Genomic DNA, 25,782 nt, shown 5'->3' with positions numbered 1-25,782 from the left:
CATAATGACCGTTAATGGATAATTCGCCTCTGTATCTTGATTATGTAGCTCATCTATTGCACTATGAGGAGTCACATGGACGAGATCAGTTCACATTGAAGGGAAAAGTCGGGACAGCTCGGTAAACTCACAAAGAGGATCTCGGAAGTCTACATCATCAATCCGGACGAATCAGTATGCTGACATCTCAATTTGACTTCACTCACGTTTCTGACTATTGTGCACGAAACCCATCTTGGTCTTATGCAGCTCCTTGGCCCTTTGATCATGGAACGATCTTGCTTGACGCCTAGCCCATTTGGCTTCACCAGCGTTTCGAGCTTTCATGAGCTCTTGACCGCGACCAAAGGCTCCATGGCCGCCAGCAATGGGCACAAGAGCCAACGTGGGATCGGCTAGCCGCTCCCTCACCTGGGCAACCTTCAAGGCAGTACTGCTAGTGGCAGGCGAGGTCGAATCAGATGGTCGATACCTTTGTGAATAATAAACGCGCAGAGACCGATGACCCAAAGTCCGTCCAGAGGGAAGCATAAGGGAGAGGCCATCTGGTGCAAGGGCGATGGAGCGCTGGGAAGGCATGTCAGCAGTGTGACCTCCAACTGGACTTACTTTATCCCTATGGTGATCCTGCGCAGAATCATCAACCCCTTCTCCTTCCACGTCCTCCCATTCAGAGCCTTCGTCCCCTGATCCTCCAAAATCGTAATAATCAGCCAATTCCGCCCTGTCCTCCTCGTCCTCATACGCGAGTTTACAATGAGTCTTATCGATCATGTGCCGTCTGACCGCTTCCAGACTACCGAACTCGCGTCCTCCGTTCGGACAGAATAGACAGAGGTTACCGACTGCTACTTTCTCGCCGAGGTAAGACAGAAGCCCAGGGAGATCGATGAGGATATCTTGATCGGGGATGAAGAAACTATGAGTTTTTGCCATGTGAAGCACGTTATCGTCGACCGAGGCTGAATGTTGAACGCAGAACAAACAATCGGTCGGTTTAATACGTCGACGGAAATTCGCAATCTTCTCGCTAACATCGTCTTCGTCGTCGGTACTGTCATCGTCACTGTTACTTCCTTGGCCATTGTTGTCCTCCAATTCCATTTGCTCATGAGAGGACTCTGTATGTTGACCATGAGTTTGACCGCGGGCTGTTTCGGTTGCTCGGAAGGTCTCTCTATCACGATGTTTCTTGGACTGAACATGAGATCGGAAGGCATTTTCTGAGGAGAAAGATTTGCTGAATACTGTCAGCGAGATTCAAATCGACATACTCACTTGCATGTAGTGCATGCGAGACTTCTAGGATCGATCTTGACTGCATTTTGTTCCCTTCGTTCCAACACTTTCTCATTGAATGACGCAGCGGCGACGGGTGGCAGATTGGCGACCCTACGCTTCATGTTGTAACGATGCCAATCTGTCGAGAAATGCGCCCGTTGTTCGGCTGCTGTCTCGAAGGCGACTCGGCATGATATACAGGTGAACATGGTGAAGGAAATCTGAGGATCACTGTAAACACTTGCAAGGATGTACAAGTGAAGAGGGGTGGCGAAGACGATTGATGTATGTTATTAAAAAGAATGATGAGATTGCTAAGTAGCTTGGACGATGGACAATGACGGAGGGCGATGAAAATAATCTCATACGTATCACGTAACGCAAGATATCGATCGTGTCACGTGATGTAGCAATTTCAATCGCTTCGCAACAATAAAAGTCATTGGAATCATCCTCATCAACACATTCAGCCCTTCTTTTCATTAGTAGTCAGAATACACGTCAACGATGGAGCCCAAAGTCGTCACCCCTGACTGGGCAGTTACCACTGGCAAGGATTCGGATGGCAATGCGAAATCAACAGGCCCAGGCGCTCAGTGGAGAGCTTTGAGTGAGTGCTGCCCGAAGTGTTAGGTATCGAATCAACCTTCTTGTATAGCTGACCTCTCGTGCAGATGTCGGGCCGGATCTCATTAGGTCTCTTCTGTTGAGGAAATTCAAAACCCCTACGCCTATCCAGCGAGCCAGTATTCCTGGTGCTCTTTCCCTACCACCACGCGATATCCTCGGAATGGCCCGAACTGGATCCGGAAAGACGCTTGCCTACCTCATCCCACTATTACAACGGCTAGGTCCCAAACATGTATCGACGACTGGCATCAGGAGTCTGATACTCTGTCCAAGTCGAGAGCTAGCTGTACAGATCTACACCGTTGGCAAGGACCTAGCCCGCGGGATGAGCAAAGGAAAGAACAAGGAGGGTGAAGGATTGAGATGGACTGTTGTTATCGGCGGAGACAGCCTTGACGGGCAGTTCGAAAAGATGTCAAGCAATCCAGATATGTGAGTCATTCTAACGATGGAGAGATACTGATCCTTAGTGTCATTGCGACTCCTGGACGATTCCTGCATTTGATCGTGGAAATGCATTTGGATCTTCGACATCTTCAAACTGTTATTTACGATGAAGCGGACAGGTGGGTGCGCTGTACTAAGTCGTGCTGATTGTCTAGACTCTTCGAAATGGGTTTTGATGCCCAACTTCGTGAAATCCTTCATCGTCTGCCTCCTACTCGGCAAAACTTACTCTTCTCTGCGACTCTTCCCTCAACTGTCGCCGAATTCGCCAAAGCTGGGCTTGTCAACCCGCTCCTCGTTCGTCTCGACGCTGACCACAAGATCAGTCCTGATCTCGACCTCCGGTTTTTCTCGGTAAAACCCAACGAAAAAGAAGCCTCGTTGCTGGCTCTTCTTCGCTCGCTACTTTCTTCAGCGGAGAGCCTCGACAATTCCAACGTCAGTACCGCTCAACCACAGGCGATTGTATTTGTCTCCACCAAACATCACGTGGATTACGTGGCTGAGTTACTTCGCACCACTGGTTACAAAACCTCTCATATTTATAGCTCCCTCGACCAAGTCGCACGTCAGCAGCAGCTCGCATCCTTCCGTACTCGAGCTACGGATGTGCTGGTAGTCACCGACGTCGCTGCTCGAGGTCTTGACATTCCAATCATGGATCATGTTATTAATTATGACTTTCCGGCTGGTCCGCGAATCTTTGTTCATCGAGTCGGAAGGACCGCTCGAGCAGGCAGGAAGGGGACGGCTTGGTCAATGATCACTCGTGAAGATTGGCCGTACCTGTGCGATCTTCAGACCTTTCTCGGCGCCTCTCGTTCAGGAGATCTCAAAGACATTCTCAAGACAGTCCCTGCGGAGCTTGTCAGCGAGAACACAGAGTTTATCTTCAGCAACTTGGAAGAATCGGCACCGCATCTGACAGCGCTTCGAAACGTGATGAGAAAGGGCCAAGCGATGTACGAACGATCCCGTGCAAAGGCTAATTCATCCGCATATCGGCAAGCGAAAGATTTCGCTCGTGCCTTCAATGCCACAGCGTTGTCAACCGATGCGCTATTCGAGGATATCAAGGATTCCTCGACCACAGAGGAGAGAGCACGCCTATTAGCAACAGTGTCGGCGTACAACCCATCAGAGACGGTCTTTGAAGTTGGACACAGAGGCGAGAGTGCTGGAGCTCTCCTTATGAAAAACCGGAGAAAAGTGGTGGAAGCAAAGCGAGCGTCGTCAAGACTGAAAGAGATGGCTGCCGAAAGCGGTCATTCAAAGAAGGTCGCTTTGCCCGTTGTAGTAAGTTACAATACTTTTCGCTTTTGTTTCCAAGCACCCTCACTGATTGTTGTCCGGCCTTAGACCAAGTCTTATAGAGATGCGAGTTTCTATATGGAACATTCTCAGCGAGGCGCAGACACGGAGAAGGGGTAAGCGTTCGCATGCTATGCTTGGCCAAGCTATTCTGATATGTCTCGTACAGATATTCGCTCAACAGCGATGCCGCGATTCCCGAAGCACTATCTGCTGTGGCGTTAGATTTGACAGCAGACGAGGGTGGAGGTCCAAAAGCACAAAAGGCTAGTCAACTGAGCTGGGATAGGAAGAAGAAAAAGTTCATCAAGAAATCGGGGGATCCGGACGGACAACGAATGATCCGGTCCGAAAGTGGAGCCTTGCTTCCAGCATCATACAGCAGCGGACGTTACACCGAGTGGAAGGCCCGACGGCGAGGTTCTATCGCTTCTGGTGACGACCGAAGCAGTAACCCAACTGGTCCGTCCACCCTCAATCACAGGTCGGCCAATTCTCGTAGACACAGTAGTAAGGCTGCGCAAGAGGCAACTGGTGGTGAGTGGACCCAAAACATCAGCAGTCACGTACTGATATGAACAATTAGTAGATCAACGATCGCACAAGAGGCCGAACACTCGTTCCACTCTGCCTTCCGCCGACGCGGTTCATCGTGCGAGGCAGTTGAAAACTCAGGCAAGTACAGCCCTGGCTGATCCTTGAAACTCGTCAGCTGACAGGATACCCGATTCAGCGTTTCGAAAAGACGGGTCGACATCAGAAAAGAAAGTGACCATCGCTTAGTCGGTCGAGATTCGTACAAGTAGAGTAGTGTGAATAATCGTTTGAGTTCATACGTCACATCTTCATCCTCAGTGACCATGCATGGAGGTCCCATGTCTTGACACAGACAACGCACGATGGAGACTGGCTGCCGCATGCCGCACTTCATGTCCGTGGATATCTTCCGAGGATAGATGCAGAAGTGCATTGAACTAAATATATTCGGCTAAATCTACCGGTACTCCATCTCACGTCATCTTCAGCCCCCGTTTACGGTTCTGTCATCCCCCAAATTCCGATTGTGCTCTGTGGAAGCCTGTAACAGCGAAAGAAATGGAATTCTGTTAGGCAAATTTCAAGAAATGGTCGCGACTTCCGTGCAACTCACAAGGCCATTTAAGCAACGACACAGCTGGCGGTGACACCGAAAGGGTCGTTCTCAGCAGTTCGAGGAGCTTGCTCACTGGAGGTGGCAGCAGACTTGACGACGGTGAAGATAGCAGTGAAGGCGTCCATTGTATTGGCTTAAAAGGTGAGTTGGGTTGGTTGTGGTAGGTTGTTCGGTTGAGATGAGTTTGGAAGAGTTGTTTGTTGTTGTTGAAGAGAGATCATTGCCAGTCCGATCTTGAGTCTTATATACCTTTCACAAATGCAGCAGAGGGAGGATGTTTCGCAAGAACAATAAAGTTAACGCTGCCGAAGAACAATAGCCTAGCTGAATACCATGCCGAAAAGAACAAAAGGTAAAGATGCAGTTCACAATATGCAAACCGGTGCGGTGGAGGTGTTTCAGGGTCAGAACAATGAGCCGTCACTCAAACGCGAGATGCCCATTGTTCTAGACCACATGTATGCATATGGATCATCAGCCGTTTCGCACCAAATTGCAAATCCAACTTTGGTATGCATAATGTCGACGTGGTGCTCAACGTGTGATGACTCAGAGAACAAAAGGCTTTCGTGCCAACAAAGGCGGTCTTTGATGAGCTGAAACGCGAACCCCTTGGACAATTGTACCTGGATCATTTCTTATTGTTCTTGTATCAGTCTAGTTTCGCAGTTACGATGAATCTCTCAGGACTTCAGCAGCAGACGATGCGTCCTTAGGAGTTCGGGACAAGGAATAGACAAGCGATTTCATAGATACACAACTATGCATATGGCGTTCTGCAAACGGATGCTATCTTCCACGAGCCATACCCGATTCTTCAGAATTCCACAGCACTGCATTGGTCAGCTCGGCCGTGGATGTCTGCACTCACCGGTAAAGAAGAATGTACGCGACCGAGTCTTCACCACCTCCGTCCATTGACAAAATTTTGTCACTGATTGTCAGCGGCGACACTTGCATGCTTACTCACGCCTTGACGACCGAAACTTTGTCATCTAGCACGTCAGCGATGTCAGAGATTTCTAATAACGCACCGTCATATTTGAACCATTCTTCTTCGCCGGAAGGCGTTGGGACGTTGCTCTCCTTTCGTGCCCATCCAATATAGTGACCTGCGCGTCAGTCATTATAATATTTGGGGAACGCACCTGAATCTGCCGACGCTCCTTTGTGCGTCACCATCGCTGTGTGGATCAGCCTAGCACCATTGACACTTACTCACCCCACAATTCGTACATCCCTGATGGATTGTCCAGGACAGAGTATGTATCATGTGATACACCTCCCGCCCGATTGACTCTCAGCCGTTCCTCGGCTCTGACTGCAATCTCGTCTGATTGTCCATTGTCAATCTTACCCACCGACCTCTTACTAAGCTTAGCGCGGTCGTCTCGCTCCTTGAGGATCTGCTTGACAGCGGAATTCACTGGCTGAATCCGTCGGCGTAGGTCGTCCGTCACCTGGTTGTTAGCGAGACAACAAAAGTTCGCAACCCACCAGTTCGGACACGTCCAGTTGAAGGGGGAACTTGACTTTTCGCATGATCTTGGCTTTCTTTCTATGGGGTGGTCAGATCACACGTGCACGGCTATCCCGTCTTGAACTTACTGGATGTCTCTACGCCAATAGAAACGGACCTTACAATATCAGTACGACTTGGGCGACGAGACTTACCATATGGACCACCAAGTTTGGGGGTAAGCGGGATAGTCGGGATTGCCTTAGCGTCAGCCCGATCACGACAGCGTTACATACTGTGAATATTGAGCCATCCGGTTGAGTGAAGGACTGGTTTTCTCTATCTCCTGGTTCAAGCTCTTTGAGTGGTCAGCGAGGTCGCACTGCAGCTACCTACGTCCAAAATGCCAGAAACCAGGAAGTTGGTGGTGATCGAAATGTTGCATTCTAGCTTCAGAGCAGTGTCCTTAGAGACCGATGGTGCCTCCTCTGGAGCTTCCACGCATTGAAGTCTGTCGTCAGCCAGTCATTGGCTGACATAACCTACCTTCGACTCATTTCCACCCCCATGAGCCTGTCGACGACCGGTGTGCCATCCGTGCTTGCTGGGAGGCTCCCACGCAGCGCCGAAACGACCTGTGTCCATGCCTCATCGGCATCTTTGGTCAGTAGAGTCTTTCCTGACATCCACCTACCTTGCTGCGAAAAATTGCCTTGCGAATCCTGCTCAGCGAATTGAGGGGCTAACAGGCGGAGGTTATTGAGCAAAGCGAATGGTGGGACCGCGTTCTGCGTCTTTTCAAGACCTGCGTATAGGTTCTTCAGTGACACCGTGAGTCTCGCCTCAGGTACTGCCGATGCCGTAGAGAATCTGATATCAGCTGAGTATAAGTGTTCAGCTTACCCTTCCAACGATGCCCGAAGTTCTGGCACCGCATGCAGAGCTTGGATAGTAGAATTCAAGTAGCAAGTCTGCCCGAGATTCACCAGCCCGGGTGGATTCCCAGTCTTCTACGATCAGCGAAGTCATTGAGAGCCAACTCACGACCAAAGCAATCTGTCCAGCGTCCATGTCTTCCACTGATTATCAGCAGTTTTTCCCTGCCACCAGTTACATACAGAACACGATCGCCTTTGCGGGCGGAGCCGGCAGTGGTCCAGCTGTTCCTATGATCTAATTATTAGCTGCAAGGTTGAATGTAGCTCACCGTTATCACCTGCTCCTGTTTCGACGATATGAGCAATCCTTGGTATGACCTTGTGATACTGTTGACGTACCGGCTTGATGGCCAATCTCGTAAGATCGGCGTCGTTCTGCGCAATATGGCCCTCAGCAACAGATCTGTTGTTCCCGAAAGGTTCCTCACCTTTATAAGGGTACCCTTGATCATAATCTTCATGCGATCTGCAAGGCGGTCAATTATTCGGTTCCCATACAACAGCTCGCACTAACCTACTGGTACGCCGGTCACCTTGAAGACGGCATCTTTAAGAGACTCCAGAGACTTGGTATCGTCGAGATCGATAGAGTATGCTTTGCCGGCATGCTTGACGTTGACTCCACATACCCGTAAGCGTTCTTGCCTACAAACCATCGGACTGCGTACCTTGCATGTTGTATACTGGGACGAACATGTAGCGCATGCACCACTGTTAACGGTGAAATGATACAAAGGTCGCGCGCGACGAATCCCTACGACGACGGCAGGTAAATATAATTGAACCACTCATATAAAACCGTGGGTTTGCCTTTCCACGATAGGCGCCTTCGATGCTACCGTTGTCATAGTGTTCACACAGATAGATGCATTGAACAATTCCAAACCATCTTGACACAGTCCTTCACCTATCAATCATCCCTCCTCTCTCTGTCTTCGTCCCTGTCGTCCCTGTCCTCTGGCTCCCTTTGACCATCCCCGTTTCTCTCCTTCTCCCTCGCGGGCGAGAGTGACCTCCGCTCTTCCCTGTCCCTGTCTTTGTCGTCCCGACGAGGTGAGATGGATCGACGACGCTCGTGGTCTCTGTCTCGATCACGGTCATCTCGACGAGGGGATGGTGATCTTCGACGAGGAGGAGGAGGAGATCTTCGCCTGTCACGATCGTAGTCCCTGTCTCGACCGCTATCACGAGGTGCATCACGACGATCTCCACCGAAGCTATTGAGTCAGGGAGTCACAATCAGCACTTCAACCGTACGGTTTGAAGGTATTTGGAAAGAAGAGGGTCCAACTTACCCATCGTGCCTCCAGGCAGAACTAGGTGGCCTCTTGGCCCACTGAACGGCAATTCTTCTTCCATCGATAGATCGACCGTGCCTACAAAGGGAGAGCAATTTGAGTCACCGGCCTAGGTGAGAGGGGGGAACCACTCACATGTCATAGTAGGCATCTTCGGCATCAGCCTCACGACGGAACTCAATGAAGGCGAAAGCTGTTTTTGAGTGAGAAGACGCATCGTAAGCTTCCGGTCGTTGAGCAGGATTTCGTGATAGTGATCCAATCCATTGATGTAGACGACGGTGGAAGACCTTTGGAATCGTAATCGGATCTCGGCGGAAGATGAGATTCGCCTGGTTCGACGTCTAATAACGGGATACGAAAAGAGACGGAATAAAACGGGTAAAAAGCCAAGAACGAAAGAGTGACATCGTGCGTATCGGTCTTGCACTTTCGAGCCATCGATCGCTTCGGATCATTGATCTCGACTCCGATGTAAGTGGTCAGGTGTTTATGGGTGTAGACGATCGTCACGCGCTTCTAGCTCGTTGCGATGCCTTTGTTTGAATAACAGAAATGAGGATGTTTTCAAGGGGTCAAGAACAGGCGGACGGCGATTAATGTTAAAGTAAGATAGAGCAATACGAAGACAAAGACGAGAAATACCCGCACATTGGAGAAGCAGTTGGGAAGGAGTAAGAAAGAGCGATCACTCACGAGAGGAGGAAGCCGACTTGAGAGCGGGAATGTCGCACCTGATGAGTCGACCGTAACGCTCAAACTCGTAGGCGAGATCTCGAGCTCGAAGATTGGCAGAGAAGCCGGAAACGTAGAGAACGCTGAGTAGATGATTGATCAGTATGATACACGGCTGCACCGCGGATGACTGGGTGAGCACTCACGTCTTGTTCTGAACCAAATAAATGGTCAAAACATCAAGTGTTAGCTCCCGCTGCTATACAGGACACGTAGAAGCATGAGACGCACCATATTGATTGGATTATGCAGTTGTCACTGGATGGGGATTGTTATTAGCACAAGTGGAAGAATAGTATGGAAAGAGAAACAGTATACACGCCGCTTCGTTGCTCATCGTTGCATCCTCTCCTCTTCTCGTCTTTCCCCCGCATTCCAACCCGCATTCCATCTGAGAAAAGTACCACTTTCGGAATTTTGCGGCGAAATGTGGGAACAAATGAGGGGCTGATATAAATGATTTGTTTGCCCTTTCCAAGGGGGTTCAGGTGTCAGGTAGAGGTGGAGGTGATTCACGAGTGAGCAGTTTCAGAAATGCTTGGACCCGCACTTGTGACAGTACAGACGTCGTTTCGGGAAAAGACAATCGCGTACTAGTCAACCACTGGCAAGAGCATACACTTGCGCATGTTGCATACATGCATACATCGATTCGTATGGCAAGACGTGTGCGGATATGTATGTATATATAGGCTGTTGACTGCTGACAACGGGTGAGCCGTGTGGAATAGATGATCAACTTGATACACAGGGTCAACGCAATTCACGCAATCAACACACACACAGTCACAAGCCCGCCTGCCTATTCGCACAGCCTCCGCTACCTACCTCAAAGCATATCACTTTGACTTTCACTTTTGACTCCTTTACTTTCTATCCGGTATCTTCTCCTCCCCCTTCCATGCAGTCGGCACTTGATCTTTGCCACTTGTCTTTGCAGAAAGAGATAGCATTCAGTCACCCTCCATTCACTTCGGCAGGTCATTCCCGCACTCGGACCTTCCTCTGGATTGTAGTGTCGTACTCGTCACATGTCTGCCGACGCTATGTCGGCATCGGGATCACAAGCGGCTGGACCTTCACATACCCACAGTTCATCTCGATTCGAAAGCATCTCCGATCTCTGGTACGTGACTCCTCACTGTCCTGTCCCGAACGTGCCTCTCCAACGCGGATGTAAGAAGGTTTCCTTGTACGCTGACTTGTATCATAAAACAGCTCTCTCCCTTCCATCGCCGAAGACACCGTTCTTGCCACGTTACGAGAACGCTTCCTCGCCTCACAACCCTATACCTCCCTTTCGTCGAATGCTGTCGTATCGGTCAACCCCCACACTTATCTCCCTGTCAACGGCGATGCGTCCCTTCAAGATTACATCGCAGAGTACTATCGAATCCAGGTGGACGACGATGCGTCGCGTGAAGGTGATGGAGCTGCGAAGAAGGGGATACTTGGACCTCATGTTTTCAAGCTGGGTCTGAGCGCGTATTACAACATGCGACGGACGGGGCAGGATCAGATCGTAGTGATGAGGTACGTTAGCAAACCTGTTGCACTGTGCAAGGCCATGCGGATCTCGCTGATACACTAATAGTGGACCTGTTGGGTCGGGGAAGACTGAGCTGAGGAGATTGGCCGTCAAGGCTATATCCGAAGTCAGTGTGGCTAGTCCTGGGAAGAAGGGATCTAAGATCGGAGGGCAGATCGCCAATGCCGAGGTAAGCTACTCACTAGTCACTGGCATTCTTGCATGGACTGCTTCGCTTACTGCCACTTAGTTCATCCTCGAATGCTTCGGAAACGCGCACACACTCACCAACGACAATGCCTCGCGTTTCGGCAACTATACGGAGCTACAGTTCAACGACCGAGGTCGATTGGAGGGATTGAAAACGATAGAATACTACTTCGAACGGTCTCGAGTCTCACAAACCCCAGCAGCGGGTGAACGAAACTTCCACGTCTTCTACTACCTCGTTACCGGTGTTTTGGGAGAGGAGAAATCTTTCTTGAAACTCCAAGAGGTCTCCCATTACCGATATCTTCAGAGTAGGGTGCGACGGACCGGAACCGGAGATCGACAGCGGTTCGAACAACTCAAGCAGGCCTTCAAGGTCGTCGGCTTCTCGAACCGACTCGTCGCTCAGATATGCCAACTGCTCGCCACCATCCTTCATATCGGCAACCTCGAGTTTGTCAGCGGCGGCCAACATCACGAAGGGGCAGTCGTGTCGAACTTCGATGTTCTCACAACGGTCGCCGAGTTCTTGGGTGTATCGCAAGAAGCACTGGCCGAACTTTTCTCATTCAAGACCATCTTGGTACGAAAGGAAGTATGCACGACGTTCTTGGATGCCGAGCAAGCGGAACAGGTCCGGGACGAGCTGGCAAGAACCCTCTATTCCCTTCTCTTCTCCTGGTTGAACGAATATATCAACCAGAAGCTTTGCAAGGACTCCTTTGGCTCCTTCATCGCTCTCCTCGATCTTCCTGGTATGCAGAACAACTCTGGACCCACAGTGACCTCCAACTCGGTCGACCAGTTCTGTTTCAATTTTGCGAACGAGAAGCTACACAACTGGGTGCTTCACCGTATACACGAGGCGAGTCTGGAAGAAGCTGGCAAGGAGAAACTCACCGCTATGAGATTGCCATACTTTGACAACTCCGAATGCTTGAAGATGCTCTCGGAGCCCAAGACTGGGCTCATTCATGTGATCGACGACATGGCTAGAAAGAAGCGTACAGAGAGCAACCTCCTCGAAGGAATGGGAAAGAGATACAGTGGTCATTCTTCGTTCTCCCTTAGCTCTACTAGTCGAAGCGGTGGCGCTTCTTTCACGATCAACCATTACGACGGATCTGTAACCTACTCGACCGAGAATTTCCTCGAACGCAACGCCAACGAGACAAGTGCGGATATCCTCCGACTTCTTCGAGGCGGCATGAACGGAGCTCAAGCGGTGTCGGAGCTTGAAGGGTCCAACAACCCATTCATCAAAAGTCTCTTCTCTTCCAAAAGTATCACTACCCAGGCGCATCCTCGAAACGATGAGACCATCGTCGCCATTCAGCAACCTGTACGACCCATGCGAGCGCCATCTACAAGACGACGCAAGGGCAGGAAACTTTTGGCGGTCACCGAGGAGGAAGGAGTGGACGAGGACGACGAAGTCGGCGGTGGAAATGAAACCACTGCAGGGAAGGAACTTCAGTGTATGGCGGGTCAACATTGGACTGCGCTGGAAACGCTACTCCAGACCTTCGATCAAGCTCAACCGTGGTTCGCCTTCTGTCTTCGACTCAATGACAGTCAACTTTCTTCCCAAGTTGATATACGCTGCGTCAAGGGTCAGATTCGAAACAACGGAGTCACCGAAATGGCACAACGACTTCAAACATCGTATGAGGTTCGGATGACACATAGGGAGGCATGTGAGCGGTATGCACAGGAGTTTGAAGTGCGGGGGATCCTGGAAGGACCATCACATGTGGATCGACTACAGGATCTGAAAAGAGTACTCAAACTCAATGACCAGCAGATGGGTGTCGGAGCCAACCGAGTGAGTTCAACCTTCAGCTGCAGAGATAGCACGACTAATGTCGCTTCGAATAGGTCTTCCTCTCACACGCTGTGTTCCACCGGTTCGAGGATCGTCTCCGATCAGAAGAGAAGGAGGAACAACGTCAACGACGGGAAGATATGGAGTACTTAGATGAGAAGAACAACAAGCTGGATCCGTTCTCGCCGTATCACCGAGATGTCTCTCCGGTAGCCTCCCCAGCTCTTGGCTACGACGACCCGTATCTGAACAACAACGATTCAAATGCGGCTTTGCCTCTGGTCGATCATGCTCAATCATTCCGTCCAGACTCTCCGGACGACTTCGATGATCCTCGAAGCTTCGCGCCAAGTCAGATTACTAGCCAATTTGGCGATACCGCATCGAATATGGGCACCGAGGCTTATGCTCCATCACGCAACATGTTTCGCGATCTGGATCATAAGGACGAGAAGGATCCTCTCGATGCCGAACCACTCGATGGCGAGATCGTAGAAGAATACAAGGAATCGATCGCCAGAAGGCGGTGGGTCTGGTTGTGTACCGTTCTCACCTTCTGGATTCCCGGTTTCCTCTTGTCCAAGGTGGGAGGAATGAAGCGACAAGATATCAGGCAAGCATGGAGAGAGAAGCTCGCCATCAATATGATCATCTGGTTCATCTGCGGTTGCGCAATCTTTGTTATTGCCGTTCTTGGTCCATTAATCTGCCCGACTCAGCATGTCTACAGCTCCAGCGAATTGGCAAGCCACAGTTACAAGCTCAACCCAAACAACGCTTTTGTAGCCATTCGAGGAGAAGTCTTCGACCTATCTCAATTCGCTCCGACCCATCTCACCGCGGTTTCCGTCGTGCCCACCAAGAGCATCATGCAGTATGGCGGCCTGGACGCTTCGAACCTGTTCCCAGTGCAAGTATCGGCATTGTGTGATGGTACGACTGGATCGATCAGTCCTTACGTGACCCTCGATACAACAAACACCTCGGACCCATTCTCACAATACCACGACTTCCGAGCCTCCACCAACGACTCAAGACCCGACTGGTATGCAGAAATGATGATCATGATGCGACATCGATTCCGGGTTGGGTTCAGAGGATACACTAAGAAGGAAATCAAGAGCATGGCCTCAGCTGGTCGAGCGGTGGCTATCTACGATGGTATCGTTTACGAGTTGTCGACCTATATCCAGCAGAACGGAGGTGGACTCAAAACACCTGTTGGAGTCAACCTCACTAGTGACGACCAAGCGGATCGAAAGTTCATGTCGGATCAGGTCGTCTCGCTCTTCACTTACAACGCGGGTAAGGACATCACGTCGCTTCTTAACGGCCTATCTTCGACTATTGGTTCCGACGTCGTAGATAGGCAGAAAGTGTGCCTTCGGAACCTCTTCATTATCGGAAAGGTCGATACACGAGACTCTGCCCAGTGTCAGTTCTCAACGTATATCTTGCTCGCACTCAGTATCGTTATGGTGTCTATCATAGGATTCAAATTCCTTGCTGCCGTGTACTTCGGTTCGGCGAGAGCACCCGAGAACCACGACAAGTTCGTCATTTGTCAAGTGCCTTGTTATACCGAAGGGGAAGATTCGCTTCGAAGAACAATTGATTCGCTCGTTCGACTGAAATATGATGACAAGCGAAAACTGATCATGATCATTTGTGATGGTAATATCAAGGGATTTGGTAACGACAAACCCACACCCGCGATCGTCCTCGACATTCTTGGAGTAGATCCCAATGTTGACCCGGAACCGCTCAGTTTCCAATCGCTGGGCGAAGGAGCGAAGCAGCACAACATGGGTAAAGTCTATGCAGGGCTGTACGAATGTGCGGGGCATGTGGTGCCGTATTTGGTGGTGGTAAAGGTTGGGAAACCCACGGAGAGACCTAAGCCTGGTAACCGAGGCAAGCGAGATACACAAATGATCGTTATGCACTTCCTCAACAAGGTGCGTGGAATTGCGTACACTGTCTAATCAAAAGGATGCTGACATAGACTCCACTAGGTCCACTTCAACGCTCCAATGAACCCGCTGGAACTGGAGATGTATCACCAAATCAAGAATGTGATTGGTGTCAATCCTAGCTTTTACGAGTATCTGTTCATGGTGGACGCGGATACTACGGTCGACGAGATGTCGTTGAACAGGCTTGTTTCTGCGTGAGTGTAGTTCCCCTTCCGCTACCCGCTCATCACTGATGTGGGGCACAGCATGATGCACGACAAGAAGATCATCGGTGTCTGTGGAGAGACGTCGATTGCCAATGCGAAGCAGTCCATTGTAACCATGGCTCAAGTGAGTTCAACAACACGCCTCTTGCTACACTGTCTGATCACCTCGCAGGTATATGAGTACTTCATTTCACATCACCTCGCAAAATCATTCGAAAGTCTCTTCGGCTCTATCACTTGTTTACCGGGATGTTTCTCGATGTATCGACTCCGATCGCCCGATACTCACAAACCTCTCTTCATATCCAACGGTATCATCCAAGACTACTCGGAGAATCGAGTCGACACCTTGCATTTGAAAAACTTGTTACATCTAGGAGAAGATCGGTACCTTACTACGCTAGTCCTCAAGCACTTCCAAGATTACAAGACCAAGTTCGTCCGAGATGCCTATGCGAAGACTGTCGCTCCTGATTCGACGGAAGTGTTGCTAAGTCAGAGAAGGAGATGGATCAATTCAACGGTACATAATCTGGCAGAGCTGGTGTTTTTGGATCAACTTTGTGGATTCTGTTGTTTCTCAATGAGATTCGTGGTATTCGTGGATCTTCTATCTACCATTGTCGCACCTGTCACTGTGGCATACGTGAGTGTTCCTGCTTTGGCAACCATCTCATATTGCGATGTGCTGATTCGTTCTGAAATGAATCGCAGATCGGATACCTTATCTACCTGATCGTCCATGATGGATCGAGTATCCCTACGCTTAGTATCATTATGCTGGCAGCTATCTACGGTCTGCAAGCCTTGATTTTCGTCTTCCGATTACGATGGGATATGATCGCTTGGATGGTCTGTGAGTGGCACCTGAATCATAGCAAATGAGCTGCAAGCTGATGAAGAGATAGTCTATATACTTGCCATCCCGGTGTTCTCGTTCTTCCTCCCACTGTACTCATTCTGGAAGATGGACGATTTCAGTTGGGGTTCGACACGATTAGGTGAGTGGGCTCGTCAGGAAAAGGCAGCTTGGCCAGTACTGAAACGATTTCACAGTCGTCGGAGAGAAAGGAAAGAAGATTGTCATTCACGTGAGTTGCTCATGTTCTAGGTATGCAAGGTCCTGACTGATCATGTGCAATAGGATGAGGGCAAGTTTGATCCGAGATCTATCCCCTTGAAGAGCTGGAACGATTACGAGTGAGTTTACGCATCGTTTTCGCTCAACGGGCTTGGACTGACATTGAAATGTCAGGAATGAGCTGTGGGACCAAGAGTCTGTTCATTCAGACAAATACCTACCTCCAATAAAGGGCGAATACGATTCCCGACCTGCTTCTGCATACGGCTACGAACCATCCCCTCGATCGCGAGGTATATCTCCCGCTGGATCGTATGCCGATTTACGAGGTCAATCTGTCTACAGTGCGACGCCGCAGATGTCGATGCAGATGCCATACGGCCAGGGTAGTCCGATGGGAAGCCTTCAACATCTCCCTATGGGTATGGGGATGGGGATGGATACAAGATCGATGTATGGTGATCAGATGAGTGTGTATGGTGGACACGGCGGAGATGCCAGGTCCATGTATGCTGGCTCGTTCTATGGTCAAGGTCAACCAATGATGGATCCTCGCGCATCAAGCTATTCTCTCACCCCAGGAGGTGAAGGATATTTGGGTATGGGCATGCCTCCCTCTACCGGTATGGGATTAGATCATCGTATCTCTTCCTATTCTACGACATACAATCCACCTCCTCCACCATCACATGGTGCAGGTACCAGACCTGGATCTCAACTCAATCCATCATACACACAATCCCGACCGACCTCAAACTTCTTGGCTGATGTGCCGCTGCCATCGTCGGTCGATACCCAACCGATCAACTTGGGTCCACAAGGTATATCGGAGGCTCAGCTGGAGAGCAGTATCAAGAGGATTTGCGGAGAAGCGGATCTCGATACGCTGACGAAGAAGGGAGTAAGGAAACAGCTTGAGGAAGAATATGGGGTGGATTTGGTAGCAAGGAAGGAGATGATCAATAGGATTATAGAGGCGGTCTTGGCAGGTGAGTAAAGTAGTTATGGTAGGCTGGGTGCGACGAACAACGAACGTAGCGCAGTTCAGAGGCAGTTAGGGACAATGAAATCGAGAAGAGGCAGGAAGGAGGAGTCGACGATTTTGCAAAGACATAAAGAGTGGAGATCGGAGCTGACCACAATCTCTTCTTTCGCCACAGAGCTCTAATAACGAGGCATGTACGTTGGTCATAAGGGGTGGAGTGGAAGCACGACGAGATTGGTGGATCGGGTTTTGAATCAGGTTTACGACTTAATGAGATAGGACATTCTCCCATACTTTTTTTCCCCATCCATCCACTAGATACGTTTCACATCGCATTGAATGACTGAATGACCATTTGTTGATAATATGCAATTCTAATGCTTCTTCTCTTTTGGATATGATTATAAATGTGCGGGGTATCGCAGGACACAACTACGAAATACAGCTGTGCTTCCTCGCCTTTCTACTTAATCCGATATTGTCGAACCTTATTCCTCACCTGCTGAGTCAAAAAGCTTTTAGTCCTCTTTTACCAGCGCAACGTTGCGCAAGATATCTCAACGCAGCGCTTCACTCTTCCTTATCAGGCTGTACCGCCTCCGATCCTCCTCCCATCTTATCTCCATCCAATTGCCCCGTCACTTCCCTCTCATGAACGACTACATTCCCAATTTCACCCTTCTCCGCCCTCCCTTCCCACTCCTTATTCCCATTAACTTTCCACTCCCACTCTCCTAATCGATCTTCATCCCAGGTCTTACTCCGCGATTCTATCTCTGGTCTCTTGAGGATTTGTTCTTCAGGAAATGATGAATGCGAAGAATGTTGTGAGAGGGTATGGGGGAGGTATTCCTAGACATGGAAGTGTGATCAGCACCTGCACCCTCTCACTTGCTTCCATGTGATCCGTATCGAGGAGACAAGTTCCTCGAAACATTGACAGGGCTGTCAACTCGATCGACGAAGCAGTGACAGATGTATTGAGAATGTGCTGTTCTTGACTCACATTGTAGACTGGATGAGCATAATCTGGATCGTACGAATATCGTTTCCCATAACCCAGCTTCTTCATGAGTTGGGTGGGCGCATTGCGAATCTGCAGTGGAACGCCAGGTAACGGAGGTGTAGTCGCGAGACTCTCGGCCTACACAGATGATGGCACCAGACGATCAGCTTCTTCTGCGAAGGTGATGATCCCCTTCCGAACGAGCACAACGTTGGGTAATTTGGCAAAGCACGCTGTACAGGGGGACTAGGATGAGCTAGACTCACTCGCTTGTAAGCTGTATACGACCTTGTCGACTTTGGTGCTTCTGCCAGATACGCTACGCAGTGCTATAGACCGTTCTTGAGGTCAGCAACTTATTACTCCTGGTATGGGAATGCAACCCACAGCTAGGTTGATACGACATTCGGGCATGCCGATGACTTGACAAGCTTGATACGTTGCGATGGCCTAGAATCGTACCCGTCAATCATGAATCGAGTGATCAAGGCAGTCTGGACTGAGCCACGAACCAAAGGTAATGCTTGAGGATCTGCTAGACCCACATCTTCGCTGGACATGACAACCAGTCTTCTAGCAATGTACAGTGGGTCCTCTCCTCCCGTCAACATTCTTCCACACCAAGACCAATCAGCACGACCGCCATTGCACACTATACTCTCACATTGAGAATTGTCTGACTCACCTTGCCAGCCAGTACATCGCCGCACTCCCATCTGATCCTCTCAGACACTTGTGTAGCGCCGAGATCATATCATATCTTTCCTCACCACTCCTATCGTACCCTTTTCTCAGACCCCTCCTCACAGCGTCCATCAACTCCACGTCCCTCTTCTTCTGCTCTTCTTCGTCCTCAACTTGTATACCGTTGATCTTCTTGTCGTCAAGTTTGGTTTGGCGTGGAGCTTGACATACTTTGAGAGCGAGTTCGAGCCCATTCAGTGCTTGCCGGGCATCGCCGTCTGCTACGTCGGCAAGGAAAGGGAACAGTTCGGGAGGGAGATGGGGTAATGGGTCAGGTATTGATGAAAGAGCGTTCCCGAGGATAGTCTGCAATGATTCGGGTGTATGTGGTGAGAGCGTGAAAACCCTGTAAATCAGGTCAGCTTGGAGGATAAATATAACAGTGCTCACGGTTTCGAAGCTGACACTCACTGACAACGACTCAGAAGCGCTCCGTTCACTTTGAACGAGGGATTCTCGGTGGTGGCTCCAATCAGCTGAACCCAACCGTTCTCGACGTATGGAAGGAACAGGTCTTGTTGTGGTTTGTTAAATCTGTGCGAGCATTAGCCATTGGTACACGGCAAGAATACACCGAAACAGGACTCGCCGATGTATTTCATCTACCATCAAGATCGTCCGTCTTCCTTCATCATCAGCTTGTCGTGTGGCGGGAGGCTTCAATTGAACGCAGAACTCACCTTCCCGTCAACTTCAATCCATTCTTCGCTTGCTCAAATACCTGTCTGACATCGGAAGTCCCAGAACTGCGACACGGACATATCGGTCAGCGGGAGACTATACTCATGACGAGTTTCAAAGAAGCTATCCCACCTCGTCGCTGACAGTTCTTTGAAATCCGCATTTGCAGTTTTCGCAATCAATCTAGCCAGTGTTCTACCAACGACCAGGGAATTAGTCGAAGGACTGGTAATTCATCAGGTATAGCTTACGTCTTCCCACATCCCGGCGGTCCCCAGAGTATACAGCTGCCGACACCCTCTCCGGCTTCTATTCTTGCTCGTAATAAGCTGCCAGGGCCGACTAGGTCCGTTTGACCAATGTATTTGGAGAGAGTTGAAGGTCGAGAGCGTTCGGCTAGGCTATCATCGCAAGTGTATCAGTCGAAGTCTGAGCAGAGGACTATGGCTACACGTTGAGGTGAACGAAGACGCTTCGGTGACTTACGGCTGATTAGCAACTAATGGATTCAGCCTCGGTTTCTTCTCCACGCTTCGCAGCTCCTCGGATGACGCTTCAGCTCCGAGAGACACATCTTCCGTGGGCTCAGCCTTCACTTTCCGCTTCGTTGAGCTCGAACTCGAAGTGGAGGGACCAGCGTTGAAAATCGAAGCTATCCCTTCTCCTCCTCCTGCCTTACCAGACACTCTTCGTGCGCTTAAAGCGGGTTTAGAAGTAGGCGTATCCTCTATCGTTATCACATCTCGCTCAGGGGATGTTGACAACTTTGCCTCAAATTGCTGCGATGTACTCGTCAAACGAGTCTGGGAATGAGTCTGACTGAGGGATCTTGGATTGGGTTTGGGCGTGGTGGATGGGCCAGCGGTCGATGGAGGTGCACCGCGACATTGCAAGTCCAAGTGGAGGTTGATGTCGGACGACGGCACGGGTAGGTCACAGATTGGACAATTGACTAGGGCAATTGTCAGCGCGAAGTAGATTATCCTTCGGTGTTGGCTCACCTTTGTCTGGAGCCATACCTAGAAACGATGTTGAGAAGTGCCCGCAAGTTGTATATTGCACGTCACAAGAAATCGATTGATTCAATCACGCTCATGTTCAATGTGACTCGTCTCGTCCGGCGCGACCTCCACTCGCACCGAGACATTGAAAGGCAACAACAACAGCTAACAAGGGGAATGATACAACAGCATCAATTGAATCCACGTCACCCCACTTCCGGCATCATAACTTCCGGTTCGACGAGTCCACTACCAACTTTTTGTTGATCATGTTCAATGTGACCATCTCTTACTTCTATTAGAGCACAAAAACACAGCATGTCTTCCCCTTCATCATCCTCAAAGAGGAAGACACCACCACCAATGGGCGCCGATAACGACAATGGCGACAACGATGGTTTCACCAAAGTACCGACGAGAGAGGAGAAGAGAAAGCAAAGAAAGGTGGATAAACATCGACCTCAGTTTCAATACAGTACACAAGACTTTAGACATGGTAAAAAGGTTGGGATAGCTGTGAGTGGGCGCTCTCTTTGATATAAGAATGTGCCGTGTAGTTGAAGATGTAGCTTAGCTGATATACGCTATTATGTGGCACAGCACATTCGAGACCTTGTGCTGTACATTGTTGCCGAAGCTCAAAAACCGAATTGGATGCAAATCGAAGTGAGCTCCCTTTTGAGCTCTTCGCGCAATCTGAGTGTATAGAGCTGACAACGATTCAGCACAAAGCATTCATAGCCCACACTGTCGTCCTTTTCACGCCCGGCCTTCTCCCCCAACATCTCGGTCTCTCCCCAATCCCTACCATCTCTTGTATGCCATTCTCGACCACCCCTCCGGCAGATGCGGTGTCCGACTTGCCTCCTGCGAGAGTCTCAATTGTACCGAGATTATTCACGTATGCTTGTCCGACAAGAGCCCCGGGTGATGGGAGGAAGATGCATTCTGTGTTGAATACTTTGCTGTTGAGTCCTTTACCGGATTCCATACGGAAGAAGAAGGAAGCGGAGAACAAACATCTAGCGGGTGAGTTAACGGACCTACCCTCATCCATGGTAGCGTTACGGACAGTTGAAGCATTATGTGACTGACCGGCTGGGTCGTATCCGTAGCCATATCCCGCGCGGATGATACACCTCCCTTCCTTTTCTTACTCAGCACACATCAGATGATTGATAACGACTACAACCTCCCATCCTATCTCTCCTTGTCCGACACTCCTCATATTCCAGGGCTCGACCTCAAATCATTACCCCCCGGACTAGCTTCCGCGTTAACAGGAGCTTCGGACGGGATATCCGATGTTCATCTTGACATTGGGCTGGTATCGACAGGGGCGACGTCAATGAATGGGAATAAGGGAAAAGGGAATAGGAGAAATGATCCTTGGGTGGAGACAGCTGAAGCGAAGGATTCACCGAAAGATGGGAGATATCCCGTACTAGCGATGGACTGTGAAATGGTGAGTCAGCCCTCAGTTTCCTCACCTCTGTCCAAATCAATGCTGAAGTGGAGTGCGGGTCTCAGGTTGTCTCGGAAGATGGACAGGAGCTTGCGAGGGTATCAGTGATAAATTACGAAACGGGGAAGAATGTATACGACGAGCTTGTTAAACCTCCGAAATCGGTCATAGACTATCGTACACAGTGAGCTGATTTGTTTTTGAAGGGGCGTACAACAAAGCTGACATATCCATAGATGGTCTGGAATCACCCCCGAGCGACTTGCAACTGCCACCCAAACTCTATCCTCTATACAAACCGCCCTCGTCACGGGTCCCAACCCTCTCATTACACCTCACACGATCCTTCTTGGTCATTCACTCGAATGCGATTTGACAGCACTGAGAATACGACATCCGTTATGTATCGATACAGCTCTGATATACAAACATCCGAGAGGACCGCCGTTCAAGCCTGGGTTGAAGTGGTTAGCACAAAAGTGGCTGAATAGGGATATACAAGGTGGAGATAGCGGTCACGATTCAGAGGAAGACGCGAGGACTTGCGTGGATCTGCTGAGACTAAAGGTGGCGCATGGTGAGTCTCCATTTGCTCAAACAACCGAAGCTGTTCGGGCTGATAACGGGATGGTTGGTTAGGTCCGGACTTTGGAAACGCTCTTGAGAATATGGAACCTATCTTTGAACGATTGAACCGTTTCTCGCCAGGTGGAACAAAGTCAGGCAAGACCTCAGCTTATTGCGATTATGGCAATCCAAGAGCGATGTATGGCGCCAAAGCGACTACTGCTGTGAGGTGTGCGTCGGACGACGAGGTGATACAGAGGATGAAGGAGAATGTGGAGGGTCATGATCTTGTTTTTGGAAGGTTGATGGAGTTGGCCAGTGTACAAGGCTGTAAGTGATGCCCCCACACACCTAAAGCGAAGCCCTCGCAGCTAATGTGTGCGATGGTATTAGGGAATGACCGAGGAGCTTCAGCCAACACAACGCCAGATGCCGAGGCTCTCGAACCCGCCTTACAGCGATTCAACGACCGACTCGCCGATCTTCATTCTTCCTTACCTCCAAACACAGCATTCGTACTCCTCACAGGCCATTCAGATCCTTTACCGATGTTAGCTTTGGTACAAAGAAGACAGAAGTGGGAGAGACTGGTGAAGACTCTAGGAGGAACGGACGATATTCCAAGAGAAGAGAGATGGATGTCAGAGGACGATAGGGAGTTGGAGAGAGCTGTAGGGGAGGCTAGAGAGGGTATGGCGTTCTTCTGCGTCAAGTCGTAGGTGGATAGAAGAGAAGGTCAACACCGGCTGGTCGTGGTATTGCAGATATGTCAGAGCAGCATTGGGGCTCTAGGGAGCACACGACATAGCATAGGGTAGGGATGGGAGGATACCTTGCATTTTGGCAGGCAGCAATAGCGAAACTAGTCAATTGTTCTATCATTTAACGACTTGATGAAACTGTCATGACCATGTAGCGCGCGGTGAATGTGGAACAGCACGAGGAAACAGAGCTGAGCCGCCGTAGATAGTGAACGAGCAGCCACCTACGCCAAGTAGTTTCAGCATCTCTAAGGTGTTGTTCGTCACCAGACCATCCTTCGGTGTAATCAACAAGCCCCCTTTGCTACTTGTCACCTGACCACCCGACTCCGGGCAATGCAATGGAATGGAATGGTCTGGTCTGGCGACTGACTTTGGTTCCCTTCTCTTCACTCGCCACTCCGCCACCCTGCTTGCATGCCACAGGACTTGCCAAACTCGGCCGTCTAACACCGCCAAGGCACCTTCCACAGCACAGCATAGCTTACAGGATCCCACACCACACCGCACCACACCACGTCCATGGAACAGACTAGTGCAACTGGACAGACGTACAATGACGCAACTTTGGATACAAAGAGGATGTGACATGACGTCGTACACTAACCAAGGTTATGTAACTCAGGGTTCTTGGGAGCAAAATTACCTGTTTCAGATATTTCCAAGGTGGAGATAAACGTCATTGTCATTACATTTGGGTCCTTTCCAGCGTCATACTCCTTGGATTGTACAGTTTGGGTATGTGTTGGTCTGCACCCAGGTAGCTATAGTGGCTAGTGAGAGCTTCAGGATCCCGTGACAACTCTGACGTGACAGCACAACACAGAAAGCACGCCACTCGTAGTACAGTATCCCAACGGAGCGAGTCGGAGTGTACCACCCACTTGCACCCAGCACGTCCAACGACGTGGAACCTACTCTCAGAACAAGATATATAAACCCCACTTTGGATTAATTATCTCGTCTTTCCTCTTCTCTTCTCTTCTTCACAACAAACGAATTCCAAACCAACTCACACTACTACTTACTCAACCCAAACCAAACCAAACAAACTCATACACAATGGCCGACGCTGTGAGTAGCTCTTCCTCATCATTGTCACACCTTCACTATCACCTTGCTCTCCACGTCAGCACCATTTCCCACACAATTCCTCAGCCACCGGCTCTTTCCTTTCGTCCTGACAGCGTACTAACCTACCTTACCACTGCAGGGACGAGAATCCCTTACCGACAAGGCTACCTCCGCCCTCAAGCCCGACTCTGAGAAGACCTACGTCGAGCAGGCTACCGACTACGTCAAGGGCACTCTTGACTCGTGAGTGTGCTTTCCTTACCTATCACTATTTTCCTCCTGCCCCAGCTACCTCGTGTCCATTCAACCGGCACATCCCTTCTCAAATCACTTGTCACCAAGAACACAACACTGATATGACTCCATCCCCAGCGTCGCCTCCGCTGTCCAGCCCCAGCAGGAGAAGTCCACCACCCAGAAGATCGGAGATGCCGGTAAGTGAACGCTCCTTTGCAATTTCCTAGACTTGATCACTGATATCCTCTCCCCCCGTAGTCACTGGCGACAACCGAAACAAGGACATTGCCTAATCTACTCGACTGATACTCGATGGATAGTGACTTGGTCTTTGGTCTTTTGTAGCGTAATATGAGAATTATGATATGAATTAGTGAGAAGCAGTTGTTGGGTTCGAGAACACGACGCAGTTTGGGTGTGCTATGGTTGTTTCGTTTTGTTGTTGCGTCTCAGAGCATGCTGTTTCCATTGCCCTTGTGCAAGTTGAACGACGCGTATGGTGACGTGTCACACAACGCGTTCGCTGCAGCCATATACAAATATACTGTGTGACTTGGAGCATGACACGGGTGGCTCTGGCGCGCAGCTGCAATTGCTCTGAGCCTGCATCTGCAACGAAAAAGGGCTTTGTAACCTGTTGCTCGTCTGTTCGACATCATCATCGAAGCTGCATAAAGTCAAGGGAACATGTGAATCGTTCCAGAACGAGCTTGGTCGACTCCACAACACTGCAGTGGTTGCTTCCTCCCGCGTGCGTACCTCGAATGGCAGCAGCAGTACGCACATGAAGATAGCGGCAGCATTTCAGTTGAGATACGATCTATCTCCGCTTCAACTTCGACTGGATTTGTGGCACATCCATCCCCTATTCATCAGCTAGCATGGTCAGATCGCATATCGGTTACTGTGTGACGCGGCCGGCTGGCTAACATCTTTATGGCCAGGACGGACGGATCAGAACCCTACCCCATCGTAAGGGGAGGTGACTACTTCCACACGAGGGAGCTACCAGAGAATCGCTCCTCCCTCCCCATTCATCGCTTATCACCATGTCGGCGCCCGCCGGTAAAGTAGGTATAAGCGACTCACCTCACCTTGTTGGGAGAACGGCGTAGGCCGAATCTGTATCCAGCAGATCCGAGATTGCGTTTACTTCCGGATCTCCGTACTCTGCGTAGCGACG

The 25,782-nt window shown here is 50.0% G+C and overlaps 9 protein-coding genes across 9 annotated transcripts; 4 read left to right on the top strand and 5 right to left on the bottom strand.

Moving 5' to 3' along the window:
* Window positions 1-53: 53 nt before the first annotated feature.
* On the bottom strand, window positions 54-1,490 carry CI109_106514 (uncharacterized protein; the record flags this gene model as incomplete). The annotated part of the gene is made up of 5 exons (XM_065967851.1): window positions 54-61; window positions 132-149; window positions 207-567; window positions 610-1,247; window positions 1,301-1,490. 5 exons carry the CDS (start codon window positions 1,488-1,490, stop codon window positions 54-56), a joined length of 1,215 nt encoding a protein of 404 aa, XP_065823923.1.
* Window positions 1,491-1,788: 298 nt separating this feature from the next.
* Window positions 1,789-4,371, top strand: CI109_106513 (uncharacterized protein; the record flags this gene model as incomplete). Its single annotated transcript, XM_065967850.1, has 6 exons — window positions 1,789-1,891; window positions 1,956-2,343; window positions 2,514-3,654; window positions 3,718-3,785; window positions 3,839-4,206; window positions 4,259-4,371. 6 exons carry the CDS (start codon window positions 1,789-1,791, stop codon window positions 4,369-4,371), a joined length of 2,181 nt encoding a protein of 726 aa, XP_065823922.1.
* A 456-nt stretch (window positions 4,372-4,827) lies between these two features.
* Window positions 4,828-4,947, bottom strand: CI109_106512 (uncharacterized protein; the record flags this gene model as incomplete). The annotated part of the gene is made up of 1 exon (XM_065967849.1): window positions 4,828-4,947. One exon carries the CDS (start codon window positions 4,945-4,947, stop codon window positions 4,828-4,830), a length of 120 nt encoding a protein of 39 aa, XP_065823921.1.
* An 841-nt stretch (window positions 4,948-5,788) lies between these two features.
* Window positions 5,789-7,875, bottom strand: CI109_106511 (uncharacterized protein; the record flags this gene model as incomplete). Its single annotated transcript, XM_065967848.1, has 10 exons — window positions 5,789-5,934; window positions 6,045-6,252; window positions 6,320-6,380; window positions 6,431-6,439; window positions 6,578-6,639; window positions 6,828-6,916; window positions 6,976-7,161; window positions 7,489-7,594; window positions 7,648-7,685; window positions 7,734-7,875. 10 exons carry the CDS (start codon window positions 7,873-7,875, stop codon window positions 5,789-5,791), a joined length of 1,047 nt encoding a protein of 348 aa, XP_065823920.1.
* Window positions 7,876-8,129: 254 nt separating this feature from the next.
* On the bottom strand, window positions 8,130-9,486 carry CI109_106510 (uncharacterized protein; the record flags this gene model as incomplete). The annotated part of the gene is made up of 6 exons (XM_032003865.1): window positions 8,130-8,436; window positions 8,515-8,595; window positions 8,653-8,710; window positions 9,214-9,335; window positions 9,399-9,406; window positions 9,484-9,486. The coding sequence occupies 6 exons, from the start codon at window positions 9,484-9,486 to the stop codon at window positions 8,130-8,132; spliced, it is 579 nt and encodes a 192-aa protein (XP_031861863.1).
* An 812-nt stretch (window positions 9,487-10,298) lies between these two features.
* On the top strand, window positions 10,299-17,246 carry CI109_106509 (uncharacterized protein; the record flags this gene model as incomplete). Its single annotated transcript, XM_065967847.1, has 14 exons — window positions 10,299-10,378; window positions 10,471-10,785; window positions 10,847-10,970; window positions 11,031-12,815; window positions 12,869-14,773; window positions 14,831-14,985; window positions 15,037-15,121; window positions 15,170-15,643; window positions 15,712-15,853; window positions 15,906-15,998; window positions 16,054-16,088; window positions 16,142-16,197; window positions 16,253-17,067; window positions 17,122-17,246. 14 exons carry the CDS (start codon window positions 10,299-10,301, stop codon window positions 17,244-17,246), a joined length of 6,189 nt encoding a protein of 2,062 aa, XP_065823919.1.
* Window positions 17,247-17,633: 387 nt separating this feature from the next.
* CI109_106508 (uncharacterized protein) lies at window positions 17,634-20,511 on the bottom strand (the record flags this gene model as incomplete). Its single annotated transcript, XM_065967846.1, has 13 exons — window positions 17,634-17,915; window positions 18,070-18,207; window positions 18,336-18,398; window positions 18,457-18,519; window positions 18,582-18,681; window positions 18,755-19,159; window positions 19,225-19,347; window positions 19,403-19,435; window positions 19,494-19,559; window positions 19,627-19,689; window positions 19,746-19,895; window positions 19,981-20,446; window positions 20,496-20,511. 13 exons carry the CDS (start codon window positions 20,509-20,511, stop codon window positions 17,634-17,636), a joined length of 1,968 nt encoding a protein of 655 aa, XP_065823918.1.
* Window positions 20,512-20,813: 302 nt separating this feature from the next.
* Window positions 20,814-23,246, top strand: CI109_106507 (uncharacterized protein; the record flags this gene model as incomplete). Its single annotated transcript, XM_032003862.1, has 8 exons — window positions 20,814-21,011; window positions 21,096-21,161; window positions 21,221-21,524; window positions 21,611-21,960; window positions 22,026-22,144; window positions 22,197-22,537; window positions 22,600-22,857; window positions 22,921-23,246. The coding sequence occupies 8 exons, from the start codon at window positions 20,814-20,816 to the stop codon at window positions 23,244-23,246; spliced, it is 1,962 nt and encodes a 653-aa protein (XP_031861860.1).
* Window positions 23,247-24,350: 1,104 nt separating this feature from the next.
* CI109_106506 (uncharacterized protein) lies at window positions 24,351-24,892 on the top strand (the record flags this gene model as incomplete). The annotated part of the gene is made up of 4 exons (XM_032003861.1): window positions 24,351-24,362; window positions 24,502-24,605; window positions 24,735-24,796; window positions 24,858-24,892. The coding sequence occupies 4 exons, from the start codon at window positions 24,351-24,353 to the stop codon at window positions 24,890-24,892; spliced, it is 213 nt and encodes a 70-aa protein (XP_031861859.1).
* Window positions 24,893-25,782: the final 890 nt, after the last annotated feature.

Source organism: Kwoniella shandongensis, chromosome 12, assembly GCF_008629635.2.
Source record: "Kwoniella shandongensis chromosome 12, complete sequence".
Lineage (NCBI taxonomy): Eukaryota > Fungi > Basidiomycota > Tremellomycetes > Tremellales > Cryptococcaceae > Kwoniella > Kwoniella shandongensis.
The sequence above is the reverse complement of the archived record's forward strand: the minus strand, read 5'-3'. Positions and strand labels throughout refer to the sequence as shown.